The 25,306-nt window shown below is 39.5% G+C and overlaps 3 protein-coding genes across 10 annotated transcripts in view; 1 reads left to right on the forward strand and 2 right to left on the reverse strand.

The window, feature by feature from the left end:
• The window catches only part of LOC105201125, a 38,783-nt gene extending 15,285 nt beyond the window's left edge, over positions 1-23,498 (reverse strand). For 2 of the 8 annotated variants that reach the window (XR_005576235.1, XR_005576234.1), the window contains exons 1-2: positions 12,429-12,595; positions 12,298-12,343 (exon numbers count right to left, since the gene is read on the reverse strand). Coding sequence is in view for 2 of the 8 variants with exons in the window: in XM_039456919.1 (XP_039312853.1) it covers positions 12,298-12,343; positions 23,076-23,333 (304 nt within the window). In the remaining 6 variants the exon portion in view is untranslated. Of the gene's footprint in view, positions 1-393; positions 1,818-2,290; positions 2,418-2,824; positions 2,949-12,297; positions 12,344-12,428; positions 12,596-23,075 lie in introns of those variants that run through there. The other 6 variants (XM_039456919.1, XM_039456926.1, XR_851007.3 and 3 more) reach the window with 5 other exon arrangements.
• On the forward strand, positions 12,602-20,118 carry LOC105201126 (phosphatidylinositol 4-kinase beta). Its single transcript, XM_011169024.3, has 11 exons — positions 12,602-12,841; positions 13,806-14,764; positions 14,956-15,073; positions 15,166-15,300; positions 15,409-15,575; positions 15,679-15,809; positions 15,887-16,117; positions 16,202-16,495; positions 16,582-16,958; positions 17,144-17,616; positions 17,705-20,118. The coding sequence occupies exons 1-11, from the start codon at positions 12,660-12,662 to the stop codon at positions 17,890-17,892; spliced, it is 3,255 nt and encodes a 1,084-aa protein (XP_011167326.1). The 5' UTR covers positions 12,602-12,659; the 3' UTR covers positions 17,893-20,118.
• LOC105201127 (protein ST7 homolog) lies at positions 20,115-22,725 on the reverse strand. The gene is made up of 2 exons (XM_011169025.3): positions 21,992-22,725; positions 20,115-21,726 (listed from the first exon to the last, which is right to left on the reverse strand). The coding sequence occupies exons 1-2, from the start codon at positions 22,419-22,421 to the stop codon at positions 20,606-20,608; spliced, it is 1,551 nt and encodes a 516-aa protein (XP_011167327.1). The 5' UTR covers positions 22,422-22,725; the 3' UTR covers positions 20,115-20,605.
• Positions 23,499-25,306: the final 1,808 nt, after the last annotated feature.

Below are 25,306 nucleotides of genomic sequence, written 5' to 3' on the forward strand. Positions count from 1 at the left end.
AATTATAAATTTTTAATTTAATGTGAATATTGTTTTTTAAAATTAACTTTAATTTAACTCTATTTAATTTACTCTTAACACGTAACATTTAATTGAGTAAATCTTTGTGTGTTCATGTAACTTTTAACATGACTAAATTTTATAAACCATTAACCTTAACTTAATTAAAAAATTTAGTTAAAAAAATATATTCCCGTATCCAACCCTGTTTATATGTAACTTCAAGCATTAATCCATTTATTAAGCAGTGTAGTGTGAATGACCGAATTCATTATAATATAAGATAAGCTAATTTTGAGACGATCACATTCGGAATTACGAGAGAGAAAGAGAGAGAGGGAGAGAAAGAGAGAGAGACAGACAGAAAGCAATGTTCATCATTATCAACATTACTGTTGCAAATCGATGTTTGATTTACGATCGCATTTCGCGATATAAAATTTCCACTTTGCGTCTTTTCGTCACAAAATCGATCGTCAATTAAGCCGAACCCTTTCAAGACGCGTGACTGCGCGATGGCTCGACGGTTTTCTTATCATCGATGCTGTCATCCCATTCGGTTGATAGCGACCGGCTTACATTTCAGCACCGTCAACACCAAGCCTCGACGCCGAACAATGGCGGAGTAGAGTGACAATGAGATGAAACGCTGTCAATACGCCAATGAGTATCGCCAGCGCTATGATATAATGGCCGTTGCCGTGGAATTATGTACGCCTCCCGAGAAGATGATAAAATCACTCGTTATTACATAAAAGAAACTCTCAATAAAATCGTTACGTCTTCCTCTTTTTCTCTTCCTTTTTCTCTTTAGGCGATCATATAAATTTACGACGATTGGGGGAGGCCCGGGTCTTGAATGCGTCGTGTACGCACCAGTGATACAATTAATTAAAGTATGGAATTTTCAACGCGCTGTCGTGTTGGTTCTCGACCGAGTGTCGATCTCAACTCAAACGAAAATTATTGTTCGACGAGTTTACGGAGTGACGCGGATGTAAGCACGCGCGAATCGGGTCGAGCGTTTCACGTCAAACGAAACGAGGAATATATTTCGTTATCAGCGGATAACACTTTTAAGACGAAAGCAGATGAGTCACTTGGACTTTATTCGGATGAACTAAATTCCGAAATGAGTTTATTCTAAAAGCTTTCTTGGCGCCTACGTATCAGTACGTATTTCGTTTGAGAAAGTCAAAGTTTAATACGTAAGCTTGAAGGTCCATAGGAAAACATAGCAATACAAAACTTGTATTTATTTCGAAATAAGTAATTCAATAATAAGAATCGATAAGAGAGAATTATCTATCTTTATCGAAAGTTTCTCGGCTTTATCGTCTTGTGTTTATCTTGACGTTGTGAGTTATTGTTTTGTAATATGCGCGCAATTCAGATCCGAAGACGTTTCTCATCAAAACGCACGCGTCGGCGAAAACGTCATTCGACGGGGCGTTTCTCGCGATTTCAAGAAATGGAAGAATCAAGAGACACGCCGTCACACAAAAGAAAAAGAATAAAGAAAACGTGTCAATCAAAACTAATATTGCAATTTAAAGATATTTCAACTCTACGATATCGACTAAAAGTCGAAATTTGAAAACTGCAGACTTCTTAAGGTTTATTCTTTCTTTCTCCTGATCAACGATAAAAAATTTTAATTGTGAATGTCTGAATTTTCACTCTAAAAAGAAGAAAACAGCTTCAAGAAAATAATAATGAAAAGTTTATAGTGAATCCAGCGAAAATTACCGTCTTGTCTGCAGTTTGAGGTAAATAACTTTTAAATAAGTGAGTGGATCAAAGTGAACTTTTGCATAAATACTTATTGGAGTTTTAGTAACACGTGTAAAAAATTTATTTTAATTCGAAACGCTACACGATTTTACATAAGAACCAAAAGTAAACAAAACATTAAATAACTTAAATAAACCAATAAGAGAATTATGTTCAAACTTTACTCAAACGTAATAATAGAACAATCTACGAAATGTTTATGTTTTAGTTATATTTTGATACGTAATTAATATTTAATTAATATTTAACTATAAAATATTGAAATATACATGTAAATCATAAAATATACGTAAATTTGGTAAAATATTAATCATATTATAAATACCAATAAAAAATTAATGTTAACAACGGTAAAATAAAATATATGAGTAAATAGTAACATATATTGTAATATTAATTTGACTATGATATTTGAACATACTTTATATGTATATTTCACGATTTATATGTGTATTTTAATTAATTTGATCGTTAAATATAAAATCGATAGTAATACATTGCAATATTAGTTTCGATCATGTTTTTTTCCCCACTGTGCATCGGTCGTGTCGTCGGGGGACCGCAGGGCCGCGGGCGCGCTAAGCACGTCCCTGGCCGTGGCGCAGCCGTGATTCAGGCCGGCCAGAGTTCACGTCCGCCGCGTTGGCAGCAGTGTGCCGCCGTAGTAGCACTAGTAGTCAGTGCTAATGCGTCGTGCGACGGGTAACAACGTTGGGGTCTGCCGCGAACAGCGCGAGCCGTCGTTTCGCAGCGTCGTTTCGGTACGTTCCGGCGATAACGCTCCTCTTCCTTCGCGGCGTGGGATAACCAAACCCGCGCACGGTACTCGATCGCCGTCCGAGTGCGCCGTCGACGTCGGGCGCATCGCACCGCTGCGCCGTCGCCGCCGTTCCCCGCGATCGCTCGTCGCGGTCGTCCCCAGCGATGCATCGCGCGCATCGCGCCCGCGACGGAGCCGTGATCGACCGCGTTGGGCGTAGCCGGCGGCAACGAGAAACGGCACGGGAGCCCTGCGTGCGTGCGTGCTTACGTGCGTGCGTGTGCGAACGCGTGTCTGGCTCCGTCTGCTGCCTGCCTGCCTGGCTGCCTGCATGCGTGCATGAACTGTCCCGGAGCTGCTGCGACTGTCGTGTCGCTGCCATTACGAGGCGCGCGAGCGAGGGAGCGACGAGCGTCGTGTGTGTATGTGTGTGTGTCTCGCGGTGTCTAGTGCCTCGCGTACCAGGTGCACGCGTACTCTCGTGTCTCGTATACGAGAGGGAGATACATAGACGACGTGCCGACACCACCTTCTGCTTCTCTCTCTCTCTCTCTCTCTCTTTCCTCTTCCGTCCGTCTCTTTCGTATTCCGTCCCGGCTGCGGCGAACACGTCCCCACGCGTCGTCGCCGTGAAACTCGGCCCGCCTAGACGGTCAACATCGAACGGCGGCAGGCCGAGGCATGTCGGTAGTAGCATCGTCGTAGCTCGGGACCTCAAATTCGAGCGCGAGGTGAGTGCCAACGTAGTCGACGTCGACGTTAACGTTGTACGTTTGTACGTTGCGTCGCGTCGCGTCGCGTCGCGTCGCCTCGCGCTACGCCACGCTACGCCACGCCACGCCGCGCCGCGCCGCGGTGTGACGAGGACAATTGATTCCGTCACGAAGGACGGCGCGACGGCGACCGGCGACGGGGGTGTGGATTTTCCGATGCTCTGTCAACACGCATAGGATTGACAGGAAGCTCGCTCTCGCGAGCATGGCACACCCATCTCGCGTTGTGCGAGTGAGCGAGCGAGCGAGCGAGCCAGCGGCGCGGAGCGGAATAGAGCGGAGCGGAGTGGCAGTGGTGCCAGGAGACGCTCGCGCGGCGCGGCGAGACGGAGAGGCGGGTACAGCGCATAGATCGAAATCGCGAAAGATCGCCGTCGCGGATTCTGCGTAGCGGGGAAAAAGAGCATGCATGCATCGATTAGAACTCGTTAACAAAGATCACTCGGAAATTGCAGGCCGTGTGACCTTCTCAGATTTTGATGTGACACGTAAATTGTCTCTCTGTTTGCGTACGTGTGTTGTTAATTTACTTGCCGGCTTCAAGGATGTATCGCACATCTCAAAGCACTATCAAAAATATAAAAATTTTCTTAGATCGTTCTATCATTATGTTTGAGCACTTGATTACATTTTCGCTGTATAAGCGAAGTTTTTTTGTTCCTTTATTCTTTGCATTTGGTTTAAAAGTTGTGTATTTGTTTGTTTACTTTTGATTCTTACGAATTGAATCAAACTTTTTACATATATTTATATGAGTCTGATAAATAACCGTGTAAAAGTTTATTTGGACCCACCTGTTCGTTTAAAAGTTATTTACCTCAAATATAATTTTCGCTACACAAGTTTTTCGTTGCTTTGTTTTTTGTAGTTAATTTCAAAATTGATTTAAACGTTTAAGTATGATTTAATAGTGTTGTTTACTCTTGATTCTTATATAAAATTGCATTTATACTTGTGTATATTTGATGAAGAAGCATTACGAATGAAATCAAATTTTTTTCATATATTAATAAGAATCTAATATTCGTATAAAAGTTTATTTGGATCTACTTGCTTGTTTAAAAGTTATTTATCTAAAATAGGATCATTTTCGCTGCATTATCTAAATTTTTTGTTGCTTTAGTCTTCAGTTGGTTTCAACGCTAAAATTCGAATATGCATAGCTAAAATTTTTTATCGTTGATTAAAAAAAGAAAGAATAAATCTTAATAAGGAGTCTGCAGTTTTTTTAAATTTTGATATCATTTAGCTGGTTTTGTACAGTCGAAACATCCTTGAAACGTTAAAGAGAGACCCTGAGATATAATTGCTAGAGATATATCATATTCCCGCAAAAAAGTGACACAAATTAAAATATAAAATTGTAAAAATAAATAAAATTATAAAAAATATATAATTATTCAGGAGAGAGGAAAGAAAATTGCGTATTTAAAATTTTATTACTTACAGCAGTATTAAACGTAACTTAGAGCTAATCATAAATTGTTTTCAGGTTCTCTAGAAGTAATGTAGATATTAATTTTGTTATAATGTTATGTTGGACTTCTAAAAATTATCTCTCTTTATTTATGTTATTTTACCCGTTTTCAATCTATTTATTTTTGTGCAGAAAATATTTGTTTTTAACTTTTATCGCTTTTCCTAATTGAAGACGGATATATTTAAAGTACAACAATCAGAAAAGGATGCTTGAAACTATTTGTGAGATATAATGTTACGTTTCACTGAAATAAATTTTTATTTCTACAAAATAAATTAATTAAAATAAAAAAAAACGATGCATTTCAGAAATACAGAAATGTATGATGTATCATCACAGTCAAATTTACTCGTAACAGTTATAACCAAGAAATATAGAAGCTATATAACCATAGAAAGATAAAGAAAGAAGAAAACACACATCATAAATAGTATTTGTTTCTGAATATTTTGATTTTTTCTCAGCGCACAATAATTATCCGCACATAATATCAAATATCAAAAAAGTTTGATTCGTGTCACTTTTCTTGCGAGAGTGCGACATATTTATTTTTTATTACTGTCACGTACTTATTCCCATGATGATTCAGAGATATCTTTTCTCTAAATTTTTTGGAGTGGAATTTTATCTAAAAGAGTGGAATTCCACTCCAAAGATTTTAGAGAGTTGATTACGCCTATATATAAAATAATTTAAATTTATAAATATAAGATTATATAAATTGTATTTTTATTGGAGTAACTTGAATTAGATTGATTTTTATTGGAGTAACTTGAATTAGATTGTGTTACCGTAAATAATAATCTGTGTTTACTACGATAATTTTACGACAATAGCGATGAAGATTGAACTTATCGAAATTACATCCATCAAATATTAATCGACGATTATACTTACTAATGTCGATTTAGTACTGTTCTGTTAGATAATTACATTTAGACGGTTGGCCTTACTCAATGCACAGCAATCGATTCTAGAATGACCTTTACGATAGTGTGTTTCGGATATGATAAGTAGTCAGTGTCACGCGCGCGATGAATGGTAGTGGTAGCGCGATAATTGAAATCGTCAAACGGCACAGATAATTTGTATGGTTGCTCGACGCATCGAACATCGAAATTCGCTACTCATCGTATCGCAAACAGGAAACCGATGAATTAAAAAAAAATGCGAGATACACATTAAGAGATTACATCTGTCGTGGACAATTTAGGAAAGTTTCCCCGCTACTAGGTCTCGCGACGTTGACGTTCAAGTTTTACGGAGGTCGTCAGAAATGTCACGAGGCCAGACAGACCTGTAAAGATGCGCATCGCACTTTAGAAGAAATTTTAACATTGAACTTTAGAAGTTAGACTTAAAGAAATAATGTGGTAGTCGTCGATATAAGGCATCGTGGAGATCGGTTTACCGTGCGTTTTATTTCGCGAAGTAAACATGCGTGTATTCAACAAATATAACTCGAGTCACTTGTATGCCAAAAATTCGGGCGAGAATGTTGTCTTTGTCAATTTGAAATTGTGGTTTGAAGATTGTACAAGATGTTCCAAAATTCGCGAATCAAAATATTGTACACAGTTTACACAAAATATTATATCACAGTTAATAGTGCCGATAAATATTTTATTATACTGAGACTGGTGCAATCCCAGGATCGAAACGTCTATATGTAATGTTTCTGTGAAGAATACGTTAATGTACACGCTTGTGTTTTGCTCTTTATTGGCATTATTTACTATATATTTGATTTATTTTAATTGAGCCTATTGGATTACAATACTCGAAATATTATATTAAGAAAATTTTCCAAGAATTAAATGAAAAAGTTGTAAATTTCTATTTTAAACTACAGTTGTTTTTTTTTAGATATAAGGATTCAGACACAATAGAAGGAATAATGAACAAAGAACTAAGAGTAAGAAATGGTTCAATATGCTGCATAAAGAAAGCGTACAAGACGTTAGGGAAATAACAAGACATTCTTTATTCAATATATTGAACAGTTCCTTATTCCATGTTTCCTGTTTCTGATTCCTTCTATTATGCCTGCACCCTGAGGGTTTAAAACTGACCAATTACAGACTGTGTTTTAACGAACGGTCATCCATCCATGAATCGTGAACGGTTACCTGATCGCAGGTAATCGTCTAAACGTAATCTGTGACCAGCTTTTAGACCTTTTATTTCAAAAATCACTTTTTGAAATAAAACTGTACAAATAACTTTTTTATTTATTATTATTTTTTTTTTTTTTACTTTTTTCGCTACAGTATTTTTGTTTCGCGAATTTTGGGACATTCTGTACAATGAGAAAAGTTATTAACTTGACTAAATTTTTCAACTCGATTAAATTTTTTCAGTTTATCTAGTCGTGTATTTGACTTAAGTACATAAAATACTTGAACTCCAGTTTAAGTAGTTATATATTTAACCTAACTAAATATATATTTAATCTAAATGTTTGAACTGAAGAAATTTCAATCAAGTTGAAAAATTTTGTCAAGTTAACAACTTTTTTTTTCTCAAACTTCTCTCAGTGTGTACAAGCGAGAAAGATTCAAAGTTTTATTATCATTACTTTTTTAATAGATGCTTTCAAGCCCTCTTCCTGGTTAGCTTAGCTATGCGAGGGCTTTCATTCGTTCGAAACTATTCGGCTTCGTTTTGCGTTCGCAGTCTGCTTTACGTAAACAACGTATAGTACAATAGAACGTTGTTTCGCCGCGCGACGTTTCGCGAGCTTCTTTCGCGAATGCGTTGCGTCCTTCACGAAAAGCTTCGCGAAAAGCCTTTTACTCGCAAAGGGAAATCTTCGAATCGCTGTCTCGCGGAGTTTCGATGCGCGTTCGACTTTCTAGCGCGGGTTTCACGCCTACGCGCGCGAAAACGCGCGCTCCAAAAATCGTCAAAGCCACTCGGTCACCGACGCCACTTATTAGATCATCGAAGTGATTAGATCATCGTAATTCGCATTCACGTCCGCCTCTGCGTTCGCCGTGCGAGAATGGAGATAAAAAAAGCGTAGCTGCCTTTTATTCAAGTACTATCGGCATAAGTGTTGATGTATTACACGATGATCATAACAAGATCAAACTGCATTGACAGCTGTCGCACCGGTAATCAGAAAATTGATCTTTCGACTGCGGGACATAAAATTTCTCGTTTGACATTGCCAAGAGACAAATAGAAGCGCGCTGCAATTACAACGTACACAGAAATAAAGAACATTCTTGTTTTGAGAATATCCTTACTTTTTAAATGTTGAACATTGAAAAGAAATTACATAGCGTTAAACAGACATAATTTACACGCATAAAGAAATTTTGTATAGTTTCAGCAAGAAAAATATATTTTCATTATTTAAAAATATATTTTACTGAAATTTAAGATTATCAAATTTTGTAAGGAAGATTAAATTGTATATAAGCAAGATTATCATTATTTCATATATACGCGAGAATACAATTTTTTTTATACGGAAAAAATTAATATCAAATTAACAATCATATATATATATAAAAGCAAGAGTAGAAAAATTTTTTTAAAGAACTTGATAATGTTAAACAGACGTAATTCTTGTTTACATGAAGAAACAAGTTTCTTTATATAAGCAAGTTATATTTAAGATTATTAAAATCTTTCAAGAAGATTTTATATTCTTGCTTATGAAGACATTATTGTCGATTTGATAACTTTTTTCTGCGTATGTATGAAACAATGATTGGAGAGAAAATATTACTTTGATACTAATATCTGATATTGTTTTTTCTATGTATCGTCTAAATTATTTCCGCATGAATTGAACGTAGAAGTATTAAAAATTCATCTTCCTTAATTTTTATCGTGAAATACCTGGTTTTCAAACGGGTTTCAATGATCATAAAACTTAATAAAATAATTATAGATGCTGAAAGTCCATTAAGATACGAACAACTTGCTTCGATATAACGTATCGACGTCCGGTATCGACAAATAAACATTCGAAGGGACCAGTTCAAATAGCAACTGGAATGAAAAATATACGCAATAGTAAATACATGTGTATATACATCGTTATAACCTCTGTAGACACTTCCGTTATTTTTTCATTATATTAATCTTCCTATATATATATACATATATCGCTTGACTTTTTTAACATTCTTATTAAATTAGGATTGCCTCGCGGTAAATAAACGTAGGAAGCATGCATCGATACACTTCGGAATCTATTGTCGAAACCAGGCACTGTCTACGTTGCAATTTTGGAACTCGGAGCGAATGCATTCGTAGCACCGAGTACGCGCCGGCACCGAAGCAGATCGGTGAAAGCACATGGTACCACGCATGTCGCGAGTTTCAAGTCGACGGATTTTGCAACGCGCTACCGATCCGTATGTCGAGATAGAAACCACGGTTCCGCATCGTGACACCCGCGCCGCAATCTTCAAACTATCGCGCACAATTTTTTGTCACAATGTTTTGCAAAGAGGCCAATTCGTGCTCGTCGTTTGGACGCGTAGAGAGAACAGGGCCTGCGGCGCGTCACTCGGCAGATAACGTTATTAGAGATCGGACCCTCGGATGAAGAAATATCGGTTAATGGACAGTTAGCTTCGTTGGCGGCACGTTTGCGCAATTAGAAAGATTGTTTGTAAGAGTCGGAGTTTGGTTTAACGCATCGACTAACGCGGCCTTCATCGGCGTCACTGAAATTCGTTCCATATGGAGTGCGAAACTCACTCAGCTCGTTTGGCGACTCTTTGCGAGCTTCGGGAACGTACCATTTATTTGAAAAATCATCATTGAAATATTAAGGCTCGAGTTACGAAAAGTCGCGTTAATCGAAGCGTTTTAATTTTAGCTTCGCTAGTTAACACGCGGCGTTCACGTTCGACGCGGAAAAGTTCGGAGAATGAAGTAGTTTATTTTCTCGTCGAGGCGCTTGTTCTCGATGTAGCCACTGTATGACTAACCAGGAATGTTGCACATCGTCTTTTGTATACTCGCGTTTATTTACCCGCGGGATAATTGTGCGTAGAGTGGAGCGCGCTATGCCTGCCAGCCAGGAAGATCCTAGAAAGTGTTCGAATTGATAAAAAGCCGTACTTTCTACGCGTCTGCGTTGCGGTATTATGACTTTTTTTTCGATTCGTTACCGTTGCAGCGCGGACATTCAGCGAATTCCGGTCGACCTTTCGTCGACCTTTCTTTCATTTGTTGCCCACGTGTGTCTAAACAGATGTATGTGCGTCTTCTTAACATCTTTATTAATGATCAGTTTCGATAATGCCTGCTGAATCGATAAGTTATTATTAATGATTTGATGGCTTTTATGAAAGATTTATTTTCCAACTGTTTCACGTCCTTATTCAATGAAATGTCGGGATTACGTATCGCAAAGCTACGGATTTTTCAAGAATCTGTTTTCAAATTCTCTGCTTTCTCTTTGTGAAAGATCTCGGATTTTTTAGAACGATTTGAATACATCGAAAAAAAGAGTTTGGCGCCAATAAAGTTTTGGTGAATTAATTTCTATTAAATGCTTGATCAATATAAACAAATATTTAGTATTATAATTACATTAACCCTCTATGGTCCATTTTTCTTGCTGTTTTCTTAGTCCTACCGGGCGTCACTGACGCTTGATAGTGTTTTTAAAAGAATTTTTGGTCTCTAAAAAATCCAAAAAAAATTCTAGAATATAATTTTACAATTGTTTGATACGTTTGAAATGTTTGCCACTTTTTTGTACTCGTCAAAATTTTAAGCAGAATAATTCAAAACTGAAAATTTTAGGTCTTTAAATTTGGGCTACGGAGAATTAATAGTAATCAAACATAACAGTCACCATTTGTTTACTAAATGGCTACCAAACAGTTACTAAATATTTGATTATATTAATCAAACATTCAATTGAAATTATTTAAAACTTAGTAACTATGGTTGTGTTCCAAAATTTACTGTAAGTACTGAAAATCTATAGTTTACGTTACGTATACTATAGTTTTTCAGTACTGGCAGTGAATTTCGGAACGCAGCCTATATACAGGCTTGATTATTATTAACAAACTTTTTTTTTCGGTACAAGCACAGTGCATCGTGCGACGTTTGTGCAGACGAACTAAGTATTGATGCGAATTCTTATTTCTGGAAAGGAAGTTCCAATTTCGCGTCTTATCTAGGCATTAGAGCGGCGCGATTGACCTTCCAGACTGATGCGCGATTTCCGGTCGCTCGGTTTCGCAACTCGATTCCCGCGTTCTTTTTTTTCGCGGCGCGATACCAAAACGTTATATAACCAATTATAATACCGCGCGTAAAACCGAGTTCTGACATGCATATTAAAAGATATGACATACTCTCTCTCTCTCTCTCCGATTTCCTTATCGCGATATTTGACAGATGCAGCTGATAACGGACACGCGTTATTCGAGCGTGTTCTTCTTGTGTCGAGCAATCGTCGTTGACATTACAACTCAGAGTTATGCGCGTGACATTCGTGTCACGAGTGCTCGAGATTGCGACGCGAAAAGTGATATCATCCATCATTATCAACTTGCGCTCCCAAAAATAATGAGGATACCGGAAGTACTCGCCTCTCGATTTACTCGTCTCGCTTTTTGCGCGAACCGTTTAACTTTCCTCGCGTTTGATTTTGTAATAAACAATTTTACTGAAATACAGGCATGAAAATAATTATGTTGAATCATTTAAAAAAGTTATATCGAGTATTTACTTGGTTGCTGGAATGTCAAATGCAGCAACAATTTGCAACTATTTGCAGCAACAATTATCGTGCTTACGCATTCTACATAATTATTTTGATAGCCCAACATAAAATTATTTTCTGTATCCAGCTAAATTTTTGCTGCAGTAAAATTATTCTTTCCGCATATATGTACGTACCTACTCATTCGAGTCACGTTTACTGTTAATTAGCTTCACTTATTATGACGTGTCTTCATATCACGATACAATTATCGGGAAAACACTTTAAAATAATAAGTAGAGAGTATACGTAAAATAGTTTATTGTATCATTTTACTTTAAGATAATACAATGTACTATTATTGAGAGAAAAAATTCCTAAATTGTAATATTTATTCGAATAGTTCTAATAAAATATTTACTTACGGTACAAATATTTACTCTATAAGACAATATTATATTTAAATTAAATTAGTGATTCTTGTATTAAATAAATTTATATTTACATTTAGTAAATACGAGTATATATATTTCATTAGTACTATTCGAATAAACATTTATTAAAATTTAGTCATTTTTTTCTCTGTGTATTGTTCTGTACAATGCCTATATATTTAAAATAAATTAGTTATTATTATTAGTGATAAATTAGTTATTAAATCCGTTTTAAAATAAAATTACAACAAAGTGATAGTAATTCTACTTTACTCTTACCTTTAAGTGTTTATACTTAAGACTGAAAATGTGGTAAAATTGTGTGGTGGAATAGTATTAACCAAAATAATCTTAAATACACTCACCGATGATAATAATGGTCCGCACACATAAGATCTTGAGAGTTTTATCCTGCAAATTAAAAGCATACTATTAATGGAAATGCAATCATTGGCAAAGGTTTTCATTTATAATCAAGTCTTTTCTAAAAAGTTACAATATTTGATGAATTTGTAGCATAAAATAAACTTTTAATATCCTGTATTCAATTTTGTGAGTGTCTCTAATAATTAATTAGAATTTTTTTTAGATAATATGTTGCGCATGCGTTCGATGTTGGAGAAATTAGAGACGCCGCTGATTCAGGTTCTCGCGTTTTGCAGGTGAAGCCCCAGGCATGGCCAGCAGATGACTGTTAGCCGAGCCGGTGCTCGTACTCGACTCTAATATGAGCGAAGTGGTGGCAGTGACGCCGACTGGTGGACCTACGCGCCAGGAAAGCGTGACACACATCAAACGGCACAAACTGGCCAACTGTAATGTTCCTCTCGTGCACGGTCGGCCGAATCCGTCGATCAGTCCACGCAGCAGACTGACCACGCATCAACGAAACCACAGTTTGGACTTCAGGTATCCGCTTCGAGCCCCGCGAATACTCTGCGAGGTCGTTCCGCGATACACGCGCGAGCTATTTGCGACGCGTCTGGCGCGCGCCTCCAACGTTTCCTGGCACTTGTTGAATAAAAGCGATCGTAAATTTGTCACGCGCATATGACCGACGACGCCGCGATGTCCACGACACAGCGGAGCTGATACGAAGTGGAAGTTACGTCGTATATAAATCAGAGGAATACAAGCCGAGATATTTAAATTGGTGGCGGCAGCGTCATCAATATTAATAATCAGCGCAACGAGTAATCGCAATCACGCGCGGCTCTGTCGTATCTGTTTCATTGGTCGCGCTTTCGCAGCCGCCAACTGAAAACTAGCTAATGTTTTACGCACGCAATTCTCTTCGGTTGAAAAAGAAAAAACTCACCGGAAGATAAATTTAAATAAGAGCAGTTTAAATACTTATAAAAAGAAGTAGTTTACTACACTATAAATAGATAGATGATAAAATCTAGAATCTTTTATGATGTAAAACAAGAAGAAAAAAATGTAAAGTGTATCTACTATTAAGAATTTATAAAAACAACGCAACGTAACGCATCAAACGATGCAGGCCAGATGCTTGAATAATAATGATATTATGAAGAAAATTATTAAATATACATATACGAATGAGATAAAGTAAGCTATTATTGAAGGATATTATATAAATAACTGATATTAATAACTGATGTACATGTGATAAAATAGAGGAAAACTCTAATAAATATACGTTAATTATGTAGATTGGTTATATTATAAAACATTTCTCTGAAAAAGAGTTAAAATTATACACTCTTGTGTTTTATCTTTTTCTTCACTCTCATACCATGTATATTGAAAAATTCAGAGTCAATTACAAAGTCCGAAGCAGTCTATATAGCGTATGACTCGCGGAAGTATTTTGAGCATTAATTATAAAATTATTGATTATTGTTCCTAGATCAATGGGTATTCTACTACCGCCGGTGCCTCAGGCAACTGCAACAACGCTGACGCATCATCACAGAAATCGGAGCTTGGACTCCGCCCTGCAACGGATCCCAGAGGTGGACGTTACACCGAGTCCGGAATGTGAGAATCCCGCGCCTTCGTCGGTCTCTAAAACGACGACGGTGACGTCGTCATCCTCGGGATCATGCGGAAAGGGCGCGCGCACCGCGCGGGAACGCGAGGATCTAGCCAGTCTCGGCTCCGACGATTCCGGCATCCTGTGCGGCTCCGATAGCGGCTCGAGCGACGCCACGAACGCGCCTGCCACCCGCGAATCCAGCGTGGATCATCTGCACAGCCGTGAGAGCCTCGACTCGTCCGTGTCACAGCCGGGTGACGTGTATTCGGTCGACGCGGTGGACGGTATGGAGAACAGTGCCGGTGTGGTATCAGTGTCAATGTCAGTGCCGGTGTCGCCCGTGGAACTGTCCACTCGTTTAAGTGACAGTCCGGCGTCTCCCGTATCCCCCGAGAGCGAGACCAATGGTGATCGCTCCCGGTGCGACGACCCAAATGGTGATGAATGTTGCTCGCAGGAACCGCGACCGAATGTGAATGTGCGAGAACGCGATAGCGACAGTCAACATGATTATCAGCATCAAGAATGCATCAATAATTATCAAGGCGCTATGCAAGTGTCGTCATCACCGTCCGTGACCGATACGAGTCAGAGCGAGTTGGCCGGAGCGGCCATGACCCTTTGCTGTGGCACGGCTGCAACGCAGCAGCAAGAAGTAGAGACGGTCAAGAAGCAATCGGATGTTATTCGTCGACAGAAGCAAGAGACGAAGCAACCGAAACCTTCAGAAGGCTGTCTGCTACGACTTTTCGAGAGTCAAATATTTGACATGTCCATGGCTATCTCTTATCTGTTCAATTCCAAAGAACCCGGCGTTCAAAGTTATCTAGGTATAGTAAACGTTTTAGAAAAAAGATTAATTTTTCACGCATCATATTCAAAGAATTTATACTATTTTCATCACATGTAAGACTACAAATACTCAATATCTCTATTGATAGAAATTCCCTGAAATAAAAATTATTTAACGAATACACATCGTGTATGTTTGACAATAAATATGACATGTGACGCATTGTAGGTAACAAGATGTTCAGTTTTCCGGATAATGATGTGGACTTTTACTTACCGCAGTTAGTTGTGATGTATATACAACTTCATGATGTGACAGAAGTCCTTTATCCATATCTTGTTTATAGGTAAATATAGGACTTGGTATTAGAAAATAGTTTGATTGCATAGTTTATCAATTGCGACGCTAAGATTTAAAACGAATCAAACTGCTTTGCAGATGTAGACAGTCAGCAGATTTCTCGTTAAAATGTGCCTGGCTGCTAGACGCATATAGTTCCGATGCTCATTTGCCGTCAAAGAAGAAGTCTCATGGGACCAAATTGAAAAATCTTATCCTGTCAGATGAACTCAGGTAAGATCAATAAGTAAATGGCAAGAAGCAATGAGAAATGTTTGATAGAAACGATTGTGTAAATTTAGAATAAAATAAATTTTTCCCTAAATACGTATAATATTTTAGGCCAAAGGGAAATGAGGGTCGAAAGCAACGTGTCACTGGATTGCAAGTTCCTGCGCCATCACCATTGCCCTCGACGCAAATTCTTACGTCGCCGAATAAGAAAACCCACCAAAGATCTCAGTCCGACGCTACTGGATTGTTCCAGACTATACGCCGTAGTCATTCCGGTAATCATCCAACTAAACACGTGCACCTTATTGAAAAGGATAAATTATCACAAGAATTATTTTCACAATGATAATTTAATCGTTCAATGGGGTATTCTTCCAGGTATAATAAATAAAGTAAGTCTTGGGGACCTGAGCTCTGGTCGAGCGTTTGACAACGGCTGTACCTGCTTTTATTCCTGCCAAGGTGTGGTGAACGATCTGCGAGGCCAAAAAACCGATTGTTTTTGCAATGTGAGTTATTGTCTTACATGAAGAAGTGAGAGTTGTCCTTGAAGCGATGCTTTAATGTAAAATTTTTACGCCTGCAGGCACCCCGACTCGCACCAGAACTCGAATTTATTCAAGCTCTAATATCAATTGGTAAATTGCTCGGGACTATCCCAACAAAGGAAAGTAAAACCGTTCAATTAGTGGCGGAGCTCAATACGCTTAACTTGAATCTCCCTGCAAGGGTGTGGCTTCCTCTGCACAGTACGATACCGCATCATATCGTGCGAGTTCCGCCGCAATACGCCGCCGTTCTTAACAGCAAGGACAAGGTACAGACATTTCGCTTTACTTTCTCAGAACTGCAGCAAAAGTTCATCATTTGAATATCGACTTTTATGTTGGTACTATTCTAGGCACCTTATATAATATATGTGGAAGTATTGGAGGTGGAAGATTTATATACATCGCCCGTGCCGACGAAAATAATGGGCAGTTCGTTGAGGCATACTAAGTCTGAGGAGAATTTAACGGGCGGCGAGCAGTCCAACATATCCACTTCAGATAGTCAACAGAACTCGGCGGTACGACAAACACCCGTAAAAAATATCTCGCCTTATTCTGTTAGGAATACAGATGTGGCATTTAGTTTCCCTGATGATGATCCTAATGATTGTTGGAGTCAGGAAGATGACGAGATCACGCAGCAGGTGGCGTATCTAATTCGCACAGCCGTACATCTCTTTATTTCCAATTTATAATGGAAATTCTAACTTTCCTATTTGCTTCTTTCTAGTATTTACAGCTTCGTAAGCTAAAAGATCGAGACACCATATCGCAACTGAGTCAAGAATCGTCCGATAGCAGAGAACCGATCTTTGTACCAGGCGACATCAAGAGAAGATTGAGTGAAATGGCAGCTACGCCAAGCGCGACTTTCAGTCACGATCCCGAAGATCCATCGGCGGCGGTTCTCAAAGAGCCATGGGAGCAAAAGCAACGACGCATAAGAGCTTCCAGCCCGTATGGGCATTTGGCATCTTGGAGATTACTCGCGGTAATCGTGAAATGCGGTGATGATCTCAGACAAGAACTTCTCGCCTCGCAGTTGCTCTCAATGTTGCAAAAGATTTGGCAAGATGAACAAGTGCCCCTTTGGGTACGCCCGTATAAGTAAGTACGAATTGATATCGAAAATTTCCGTCTCGTAAAAAAAGTGAATTGTCGCTCTTTTCCTTCTTTCATTGGGAGAATAATTATTAATTATATATTATTACATGTATTTTGTTAATATATTAAATTTGCCAAAATAATTCGATGATTTAGTTCTTAAATGACAAATTGATTTTGTGTCACAGAATACTGTGTCTGTCCAACGACAGTGGTCTGATCGAACCAATCTTGAACACCGTCTCGCTCCATCAAGTGAAGAAGCAGTGCCAATTAACACTTATCCAATATTTCGAACGAGAGTTCGGCCCTTCTACCTCAGAGACGTTCCGTGTGGCACAGAGAAATTTCATTCAGAGCTGCGCCGCGTATTGCCTGGTCAGCTATCTCATTCAAGTAAAAGATCGTCATAATGGCAATATTCTGCTACACAGCGACGGCCATCTAATCCACATAGATTTCGGATTCATTTTGTCGACCTCGCCGCGAAATCTCGGCTTTGAGACCAGTCCGTTTAAACTGACGCCGGAATTTGTCGAGGTGATGGGTGGCAATCAGTCCAAGCTCTTCGAGGAATTTAAGAGCCTCATTCTTCAAGGCTTAATTGCGGCACGGAAGCACATGGAGAAAATAGTTAACCTCGTTGAGATTATGTTGTCGGGTAAGTAGTCAGACTTTTACTGTTTACACGCTCGTTCGCGTGTACTTTCTCGCGTATCACAATGGGTTTCATTGATTTTTTTCCACAGGTTCTCAGCTTCCGTGTTTCCGCAGTGGAGGGGCGGCGACTGTTCAAGGTCTCAAGAATAGGTTCCACCTCACGTTAACGGAGGATCAATTGCGTCGGCATGTTGAGGATTTAGTCGAAGGCAGCATTCACTCGTGGTCCACTAAACTCTATGATCGATATCAATATTTTGCAAACGGTACTCTTTAATATCAAGATTAACGATCTTCTCTGTCTATCGCGCGTTTTGTTTAAAACTTTTGCGAGGTCAAAGGAAAAGACATCAATCCGATATATGTTGTGGGTGTTTCTTCCACAATTTTTACATACATTTAATAACTCCGTTGACCAATCCGGCGGTCGCCAACAAGCATACATTCAAGCCAATTTACCGCGTCTGAGAAATCTATTCCGTACTATGAGTTGCGTTAAAAATGCAATAACGTAAATAGACATGATTTATCTCCTCAATTTGGTGAATGTATTTGCTTTAATTGTGCTATATTTTGAGAAACGGCTTCTATTAGTTTCGATATGTAAATAAAGAATTGTAATTGCATATAACAATTGCACGATAGCGGGGAAAAAGACGGAAAGTTCTTTCTGGGCATGAGAGTTAAAATTTGGTTGCAACGCTGTTTTCTAGCATTCCACAAGCACAAATGACGTTTTAGAGTGGAAAAACCGCTTTCCTCTTGAATATGTAGATAGCCTCGATCAGGCTAACGTATAGAATTCGGGTAGATTGCCATTCTTTGAGTTCAACGTTATTCCTTACTTTTGTGATGGGTAAGAACGATATGAAATATTTTTAGCAGAATTCAAAGCGATCTCGATGTTTGATAAATTAAGAAACTTTGACGAGATGAATGGAATATATCAATATCTTAAGAGAACATGACTTACTTAGTTGAAGAGTGTGAGCGCTTCGTTGAAAGTTAAAAATATTTATCGTCGTTTGAGAAATTAGATAATGAAAGAAGGAAATGATCTATGAGAATTTTGGTATCCACAGTTGATTACATATATCCACTATATATATATAACGTTTTTTGTTCGATACATTAAGACTGCTGTTGTTTACGTATGCCTCGATTGACAAGTTGCAAATTAGCTATCGCCGCAGCGCAGACGTGACGTCATTGACTGAGCGCGTTGGACTGCTAAATCGAGTGTAGCTTATATAAACAGCGTAATTTGTTGAAGGTGCCTTATTTGTGTAGAGAAACGTGGAGACGATCAAACCTAGACACAGTGAAGTGATGTGTTAACGTGGCAATCTTAGCGTGGAGCTGATTGAGCGTAAAGCGGACAATCTGTAATTTGTACATAGCAAAAAAAAAGAATGAAGGGAAAACATTGCTTAGACTTTCGTAGATAATTCGCGGCAATAAAACGTAGAGCCTACTAAGCGGTAGGACGAAATCGGCGAATCTCCATCCCTGGGGGATTTTAACGCAATTCTGGCAAGTGCGCGAGAAGGCTACGTACAAAATATAGGCTCGGATATTAGCGGGAGGCGAATACTCAAAATATTTCCTATTTCGTAGATTAGTACTCTTCGATAAATACATCTAATTGTACACGCGGTATGAATTTAAGGACTAAGCATTATACTATAGCGAGTCTTAAGGATCACATTTGAAAGTTTTTACATGTTCTTATATTACGTAAACATTCATTCCCCCTTCCCTCTCCCTTCCCTTTCCATAGCTGTGAATGCGAGGAGCGTCGTAGTTGCGTATGGAGGATAATTATTTAATCGTAATTCCTCGCGAGTGACGTTTTACGTACATATGTCCGTTTAAGTAAATTATATAGATATATATATAGATAAACTACAAAGAGATATTGTACATATATATAAAATGACAAATTTTATCACCTTATTATGCTATATCAGTTAAGAATTTAATCGAGGATGAATGTTCGAAGCAAAATCAAAGTTATGGCTGGAGCCAGCCCGGAGTACTAGAGAGACCTGGGCCCTCTGACTTCCAAGTGTCTTATGTCTTTCTCTCTTGCTCCCTGTCTCTTCTTCTCTTATCATAACCGTCTCATGATAGACAGGCAGACCAGAAATCAGATAAGATTATAGGATGATTAAGAATGCGAAACTAAATCCGTCAATACTCCGATACATTGGTTCTCTTTTATTTTCGATTTCGGCAAACTCTCGTGAAAATTATATATTATATGTGTAATTAATATGAGGGATTTTAACATTCTCATTTTTTATGTTATGCTGTGTAAGAATAATTGCGAAGAAATATGCGAAGGGGGTTTCAACTTTCTCACCCCTGATCGATTAAACGTGCCCGCGAACTTACTTCCTGTTCTGTCGACACGTGAAATGTCAAGATCTCTGATTTGCCTTGATCTTTCACCTCATTACAAGCTATTGATAATATCCATCATTGAATAAATACGAATGCGATAAAACAAAGAGAATTTATTTAGCACCCAACTGTCATTTTGCATAAATTTGTGTAATCGCATATCAATAATTATGATGTAGCGATTGTTTAATGATTCATCAAATTATATAATATATAATACATGTACATATATTATGTATATATATTATATATAATATATATATTGTATAATATATTTATAATATATATTATACAATACATTAAAATTATATGTTATACATATAATGTAACAAAAACGTTATTGCCTAAAATGTTTGGTATTAATTTACCATTGTTCCGTAAGTTCAAACCTAACGATACATAAATACAATTGTTGCTACAAGATATCATTATGGTATCAGTCACAATAAAATTGTAAATTAAAATTTTTACACATTTACATACATACCTGATATACGCCTACAAAGACAGTAAAAATAAAGCAATAAGTATATTATAAGTATCACAATAAGTCTTAAGTTAATGGAGATCATGGAAATACAGCCTTATATTCTAGAGAGCTGTTGCAATAAGTTAGAGGGCAAAATAGCTAGCTTGTCAAGAAGATAGTAAAATGGATGGGAGAACCAGGCGAGCATCGAACGGGCAACTACGCCCATGGTGTCTGGATACTGATGAGTCAATAAAGCCAACAGTGCGGTGAATGAGCATAGACCGGCGGTGAAGAGGATGAAGAAGGGCAATTCCTTCTTCGGATAGACACTGACGTCGTGGAACGATGGCAGAAGTTCCCGATCGGCGCATTCGGTACACGTCGGATATGGGTAGAACAGATGCCCACGCTCGAGTGGATAGGGCAACATCCTGAACGTGCCCTCCCACGTACAGTGGAGTAAATTCAGGGCACCCTCTATCTGTTTCCAGTGTGCCAGATGGAAGAACGCGTAGGCAATCGCCTCAGAGTCGCCACGTTTCAGCACGTGTTCGGGAGGAAGGATGAGCGGTTTCATTTCCAAGAGATACTTGGGTACATGGGGATTAAATTCTACCGCTCGATGGATCGCTTCCACCGCCGACATCTCGGCGGTGGTTAGACCGCGTTTGCTAGCAATGTCAGGCGAGAACTTGTCCGCTACCAGCCGTGCTTTTAGCAGCGCCGCCGTGTAGCAGATGGTCGCTGATTTCGGCAGGCTGATGTCGTCGTACTTTGCCAGTACGGCCTGTACGTCCGCGTATGCTTGCATCTCCAATAAAGTCTCGATCAAGTTCTCGTGAATATTCAATACATTCATGATCGGGGGTACCTCCTTTGTGAGATCGCGAAACATCTTCACCGCCTCTTTAAGCTTCCCTAATTTCCTCGCACACATCGCTAGTCTTCTTTTAATATATATTAATACATTTGTATCTCTTCTGTGTATTGCCTCGGCTATCGAGCCCTGGTGTTGGGTATTCTGTGACTTTCTGTAATTGTTCTCAGCCACTTTCAGAGCTTGTTTCAGAATCTTCTCTGCCTCAACGATAGTAGTGGCTTCTTCCTCAGCAAGAAGAATATAAGCTGGTGCACAATCAGGATTACGATCAAGAGCGCTATGCGCAGCTTGTATTCTCACTACTGGATTGCGCTCTCTCCAAGCTGTTTGCATGATCTCATACTCTGCTTTACCTGTAAAAGAAGAAATTATCGACTTTACTTTCTTAAAGCATTTAATATCTTAAGAACAAAAAAAGATAGACTTAATCTCTCTAATTAATAAAACATTTCTAATTTACTAATTCACAAAGGCTATCTAAATTTTTTGTACAGTAATGTCATAAATACAAGACATTTATGGAATAAATTATACGTAATAAGTTATAAAAAACTGAACAAAGCATCAGGTATTTCTAAGTTAATTTTTTTTTAGAAAAAATAAAAATTTGAATCTTACCAGTGTCTCCTTCACAGGTAAAGAAAGTCTGATGATCCTGTGCAGATAAATTCATGTCGTAGTATGTGAGAGGCTCTTTGTTGGTAGCCCAGTAAAACCTCTGATACTCTGCGCCTCTGAAAAGATTAATTGGATTGCGCCAGACTTTACATTCGGGCACGTTCTGATGACTCGAAGAGCCTCCAGAGCCACTGAGGCTCGTACCATTGCCATCATTATTGCTGTCACCGCCGCCGATCCAGGGCGAGATGTGGTTCAGTGATACTTGTTCGATAAACGAGGTGCCATACTTCCTAAAGTACCACCACTCGAAGATGAGGATTAGACCAGAGATGAGAGACGAAGTACCGGTGAGGGCGACGTAGAACTTTGGGGTTAGGGTATTCAGGAGCAATGTCGAGTCCCACATGCTGGTGAATAGCAGTGCCATTTATGCTCACTCGAAAGAAACTACTCCACTCTGCTTGTTACGGTCTGGCGACAAGTCGTCGCTATTCTTGTCGTCACCGTCGTCGTGAAGCACCAGTGTTCACCGATGTTTATTCACATTCGGATTACGATGGCTAACGCCAAGACACTACGTAAATCTTTCTATCGTGTCGTTATGTATCTGATCTCATCTGCGAACTAATCTCATGTACCCAAATGACAAGTGCTGAACAATTCGACTATCCGACTTAGCACGCGTGCATCGCCACGCATCTCCCGTCCCTCCCGGCGCGTAGTAAATATTTTCGACCGATGCTGATGCGAGAGAGAAGCCTGAGAGTGGCCATGCCACGCTATTTAGCCGATAAGAGTTTTCGAGACGCCATCTCTACAACGTGAACATATACTACAATATACAGGTTAGACTTCGGAAAGCACGCCACCCGCGACTGTTGGCATACCTGGCAAAGGAAGCGCCGAGAGAATGTCGACACAAATTTCAAATTTTTCCTATCCTAACGGCTTTCGCGCGACTGACTGATTCGTCGCACTGTACCTACCGATAATAATTTAGACGAACGCAATGAGGATGAGACGCGAATACCAAATTGTAGAGACGAATAAACAGTAGATACGAGTACACAAATTGACTCACCGTTCGCCGCTGGTCGCTCCGTCCAGCACCGTCTCGGCCGCGCCTCTCGAACATTAGAAATCCAAGATCCTCCTCACGACGATCTTCCTCTCGATTTACACTTGGCACGAATGCGCGATACTTCGCCTTCGACACTCCTGGTATGTACAGACTCACATGCATACTCACGCTCGTCGAAAACTCGAGATACAAGATACGGAGCAACGGAGAAGATACGAAACACGATTGAATGCAACACGACTTCGCACCATGCATCATATCCGACACGACGCGGCGACGGATGTTGGTACGAACGCGCCCGACACTTCACATTTCATTTTCAACACTCTACGACCTACGACATTCTCGTACGGGACGACGAGAATGCAAGTTGAAATGCGCCGCGACGCGTAGCGACGTCGCGTCGTCCTACCTACCGACCGTACTGCGTAGCACTGCGTAGCGCTGCGTAGAGGCGGCGCGAGCCGCGCCTGCGCCGCAGCGCCGCCGCCGGCCGCCGCTACGCAGTGCTACGCAGTACCACGCAGTACGGTAACGGTCGGTTAGTCGGTAGGTCAGACAGGACTGTGCGACGTTGCTACGCGTCGCGGCGCATATTTCAACTCGCATCCTCGTCGTCCCGCACGAATTTCGAGAGTGCTGCGGAGTGCCGAAAATGAAGTGGAAGTCGGGCTTTCGTCAACACTCGTCGTGTCGGATTCGAGACATGGTGAAGTCGAGTCGCGTTCAATCGTGTTTCGTATCTTCTCCGTTGCCTCGTACCTCGAGTTTTCGACGCGGGTGAGTACCGAGAATGTCGTGAAATGAAGGGTCGTGCTGCGTGCGTTCGTGCAAAGTGCGAATCAAGATGAATCGTCATGAGAAGAATCTTGGATCTACGAGAGCGGCGTTCGAGACGGAGTTGGGCAGAGCGACCAGCGGCGACCGGTGAGTCAATTCATTTATATCTACTGTTTATTTACCCCCAAAATTCAGTACTCTCTTCATCCCGATTGCGTTAATTTTAAAAAAGAATTATTCGTATTAAAATAGAAATTACTTAGCACGCATATACATGGTTAACATTACATACAAGCGTTACGAGAGTTTGCAGTTAGATGCTAGCGACGCTAGCGAGTGTCAGTAAAAATCGTTTACCACATTAGCTGAGATTGTTTACCGTACATTAATGCTATTAGCTGATGAGTTGTTTATCGCGCAAGGTGGCGCAAGGTTGTGCGTCGCCACTGCCGCTGCCACATACGTTTTTGTTTCGCTGGCAGAAGGGTGCTATATGTGCTTCTGTGAATGTTTCGTATTCGAATTGTGCGGTAATACGATAGCACGAGTGCCAATTGTGGTGTCGGACGATCGCCTTAGTACGTGAATTACGATGTTGTATACAGAAATGATCGTACTCGTTTGTAACGCGCAGATTTATACACTTGTCGCGACGCTTTACGTTCTCGCGCGTGTTCATTCGAATGAGATATTTTGTTTTCGTAGTGTCGCGAATGTTGAATGTAACGTTTACTAGTCGTCGTGTAATATTAGTTAATAAGTAATTCGTGGTAGTTACAAAATTCTTTACCGGGAATGAAATGTTTAGTCTATAAACCACTGTATCCACGCATTTATTCAAATAGCTCTCATTGCTGTTCATCAAATGACGTCACACGCGTGTCGTCAGCTCTTCGTTACTTTCGTTTTCCTTGCTCCTCCATTGTTGCTTCTGGTCGGGTGTTTCGCGCGTACGTTTCGCGTTCTCAAGTGCAAATTGTGCATAGATATGATGTCAAAAGGAGTGTGTGCAGTAGCGGACAGTCGTTTTAACAAGTCACGGTGCGATGCTGCGTAAAAATAATATCGTAAGATGCTCTTTTGTGTAACGGTACCTGTTGCATCGCGACAAGTTACATTCTCGCGCGTTTTTCGCGTTTTACTCGCGTTTGCGTATATTATCCGCGTAATAACAGAAATGCCGAATAATTTAAAATATCGGGCGATTGTTATTAACGTGCGATGTTCGAGGAGAGTAGCAGAACGAGATGTCAGCAAACTCAGCGAGAATAAACCCGGTATATTATTTTATTAATTGAGATATCTCTGCGTGTGTTTGCATTTAAATTTTTGCAGTTTGAGTGAAAAAATAAAAGTCAATTTTTATTCCTACATTTCATAAAACATTTATTAAATATTATAATAAATGTAATAAATTTATACGAATGAAAAAATTATAAGATTACGATTAT

This window comes from Solenopsis invicta, chromosome 1 (genome assembly GCF_016802725.1).
Source record: "Solenopsis invicta isolate M01_SB chromosome 1, UNIL_Sinv_3.0, whole genome shotgun sequence".
Taxonomy (NCBI): Eukaryota; Metazoa; Arthropoda; class Insecta; order Hymenoptera; family Formicidae; genus Solenopsis; species Solenopsis invicta.

What these genes read in the sequence shown, in the direction of transcription:
- LOC105201127 (XM_011169025.3), bottom strand. Translation starts at nt 22,421, where the DNA reads ATGGCACTGCTATTCACCAGCATGTGGGACTCGACATTGCTCCTGAAT. An exon ending in TACCTGTGAAGGAGACACTG is followed by an intron (nt 21,727 to 21,991) that starts GTAAGATTCAAA and finishes CTTCTTTTACAG; the next exon opens with GTAAAGCAGAGTATGAGATC.
- LOC105201126 (XM_011169024.3), top strand. Translation starts at nt 12,660, where the DNA reads ATGAGCGAAGTGGTGGCAGTGACGCCGACTGGTGGACCTACGCGCCAG. An exon ending in TATACGCCGTAGTCATTCCG is followed by an intron (nt 15,576 to 15,678) that starts GTAATCATCCAA and finishes GTATTCTTCCAG; the next exon opens with GTATAATAAATAAAGTAAGT. An exon ending in AAACCGATTGTTTTTGCAAT is followed by an intron (nt 15,810 to 15,886) that starts GTGAGTTATTGT and finishes TTACGCCTGCAG; the next exon opens with GCACCCCGACTCGCACCAGA.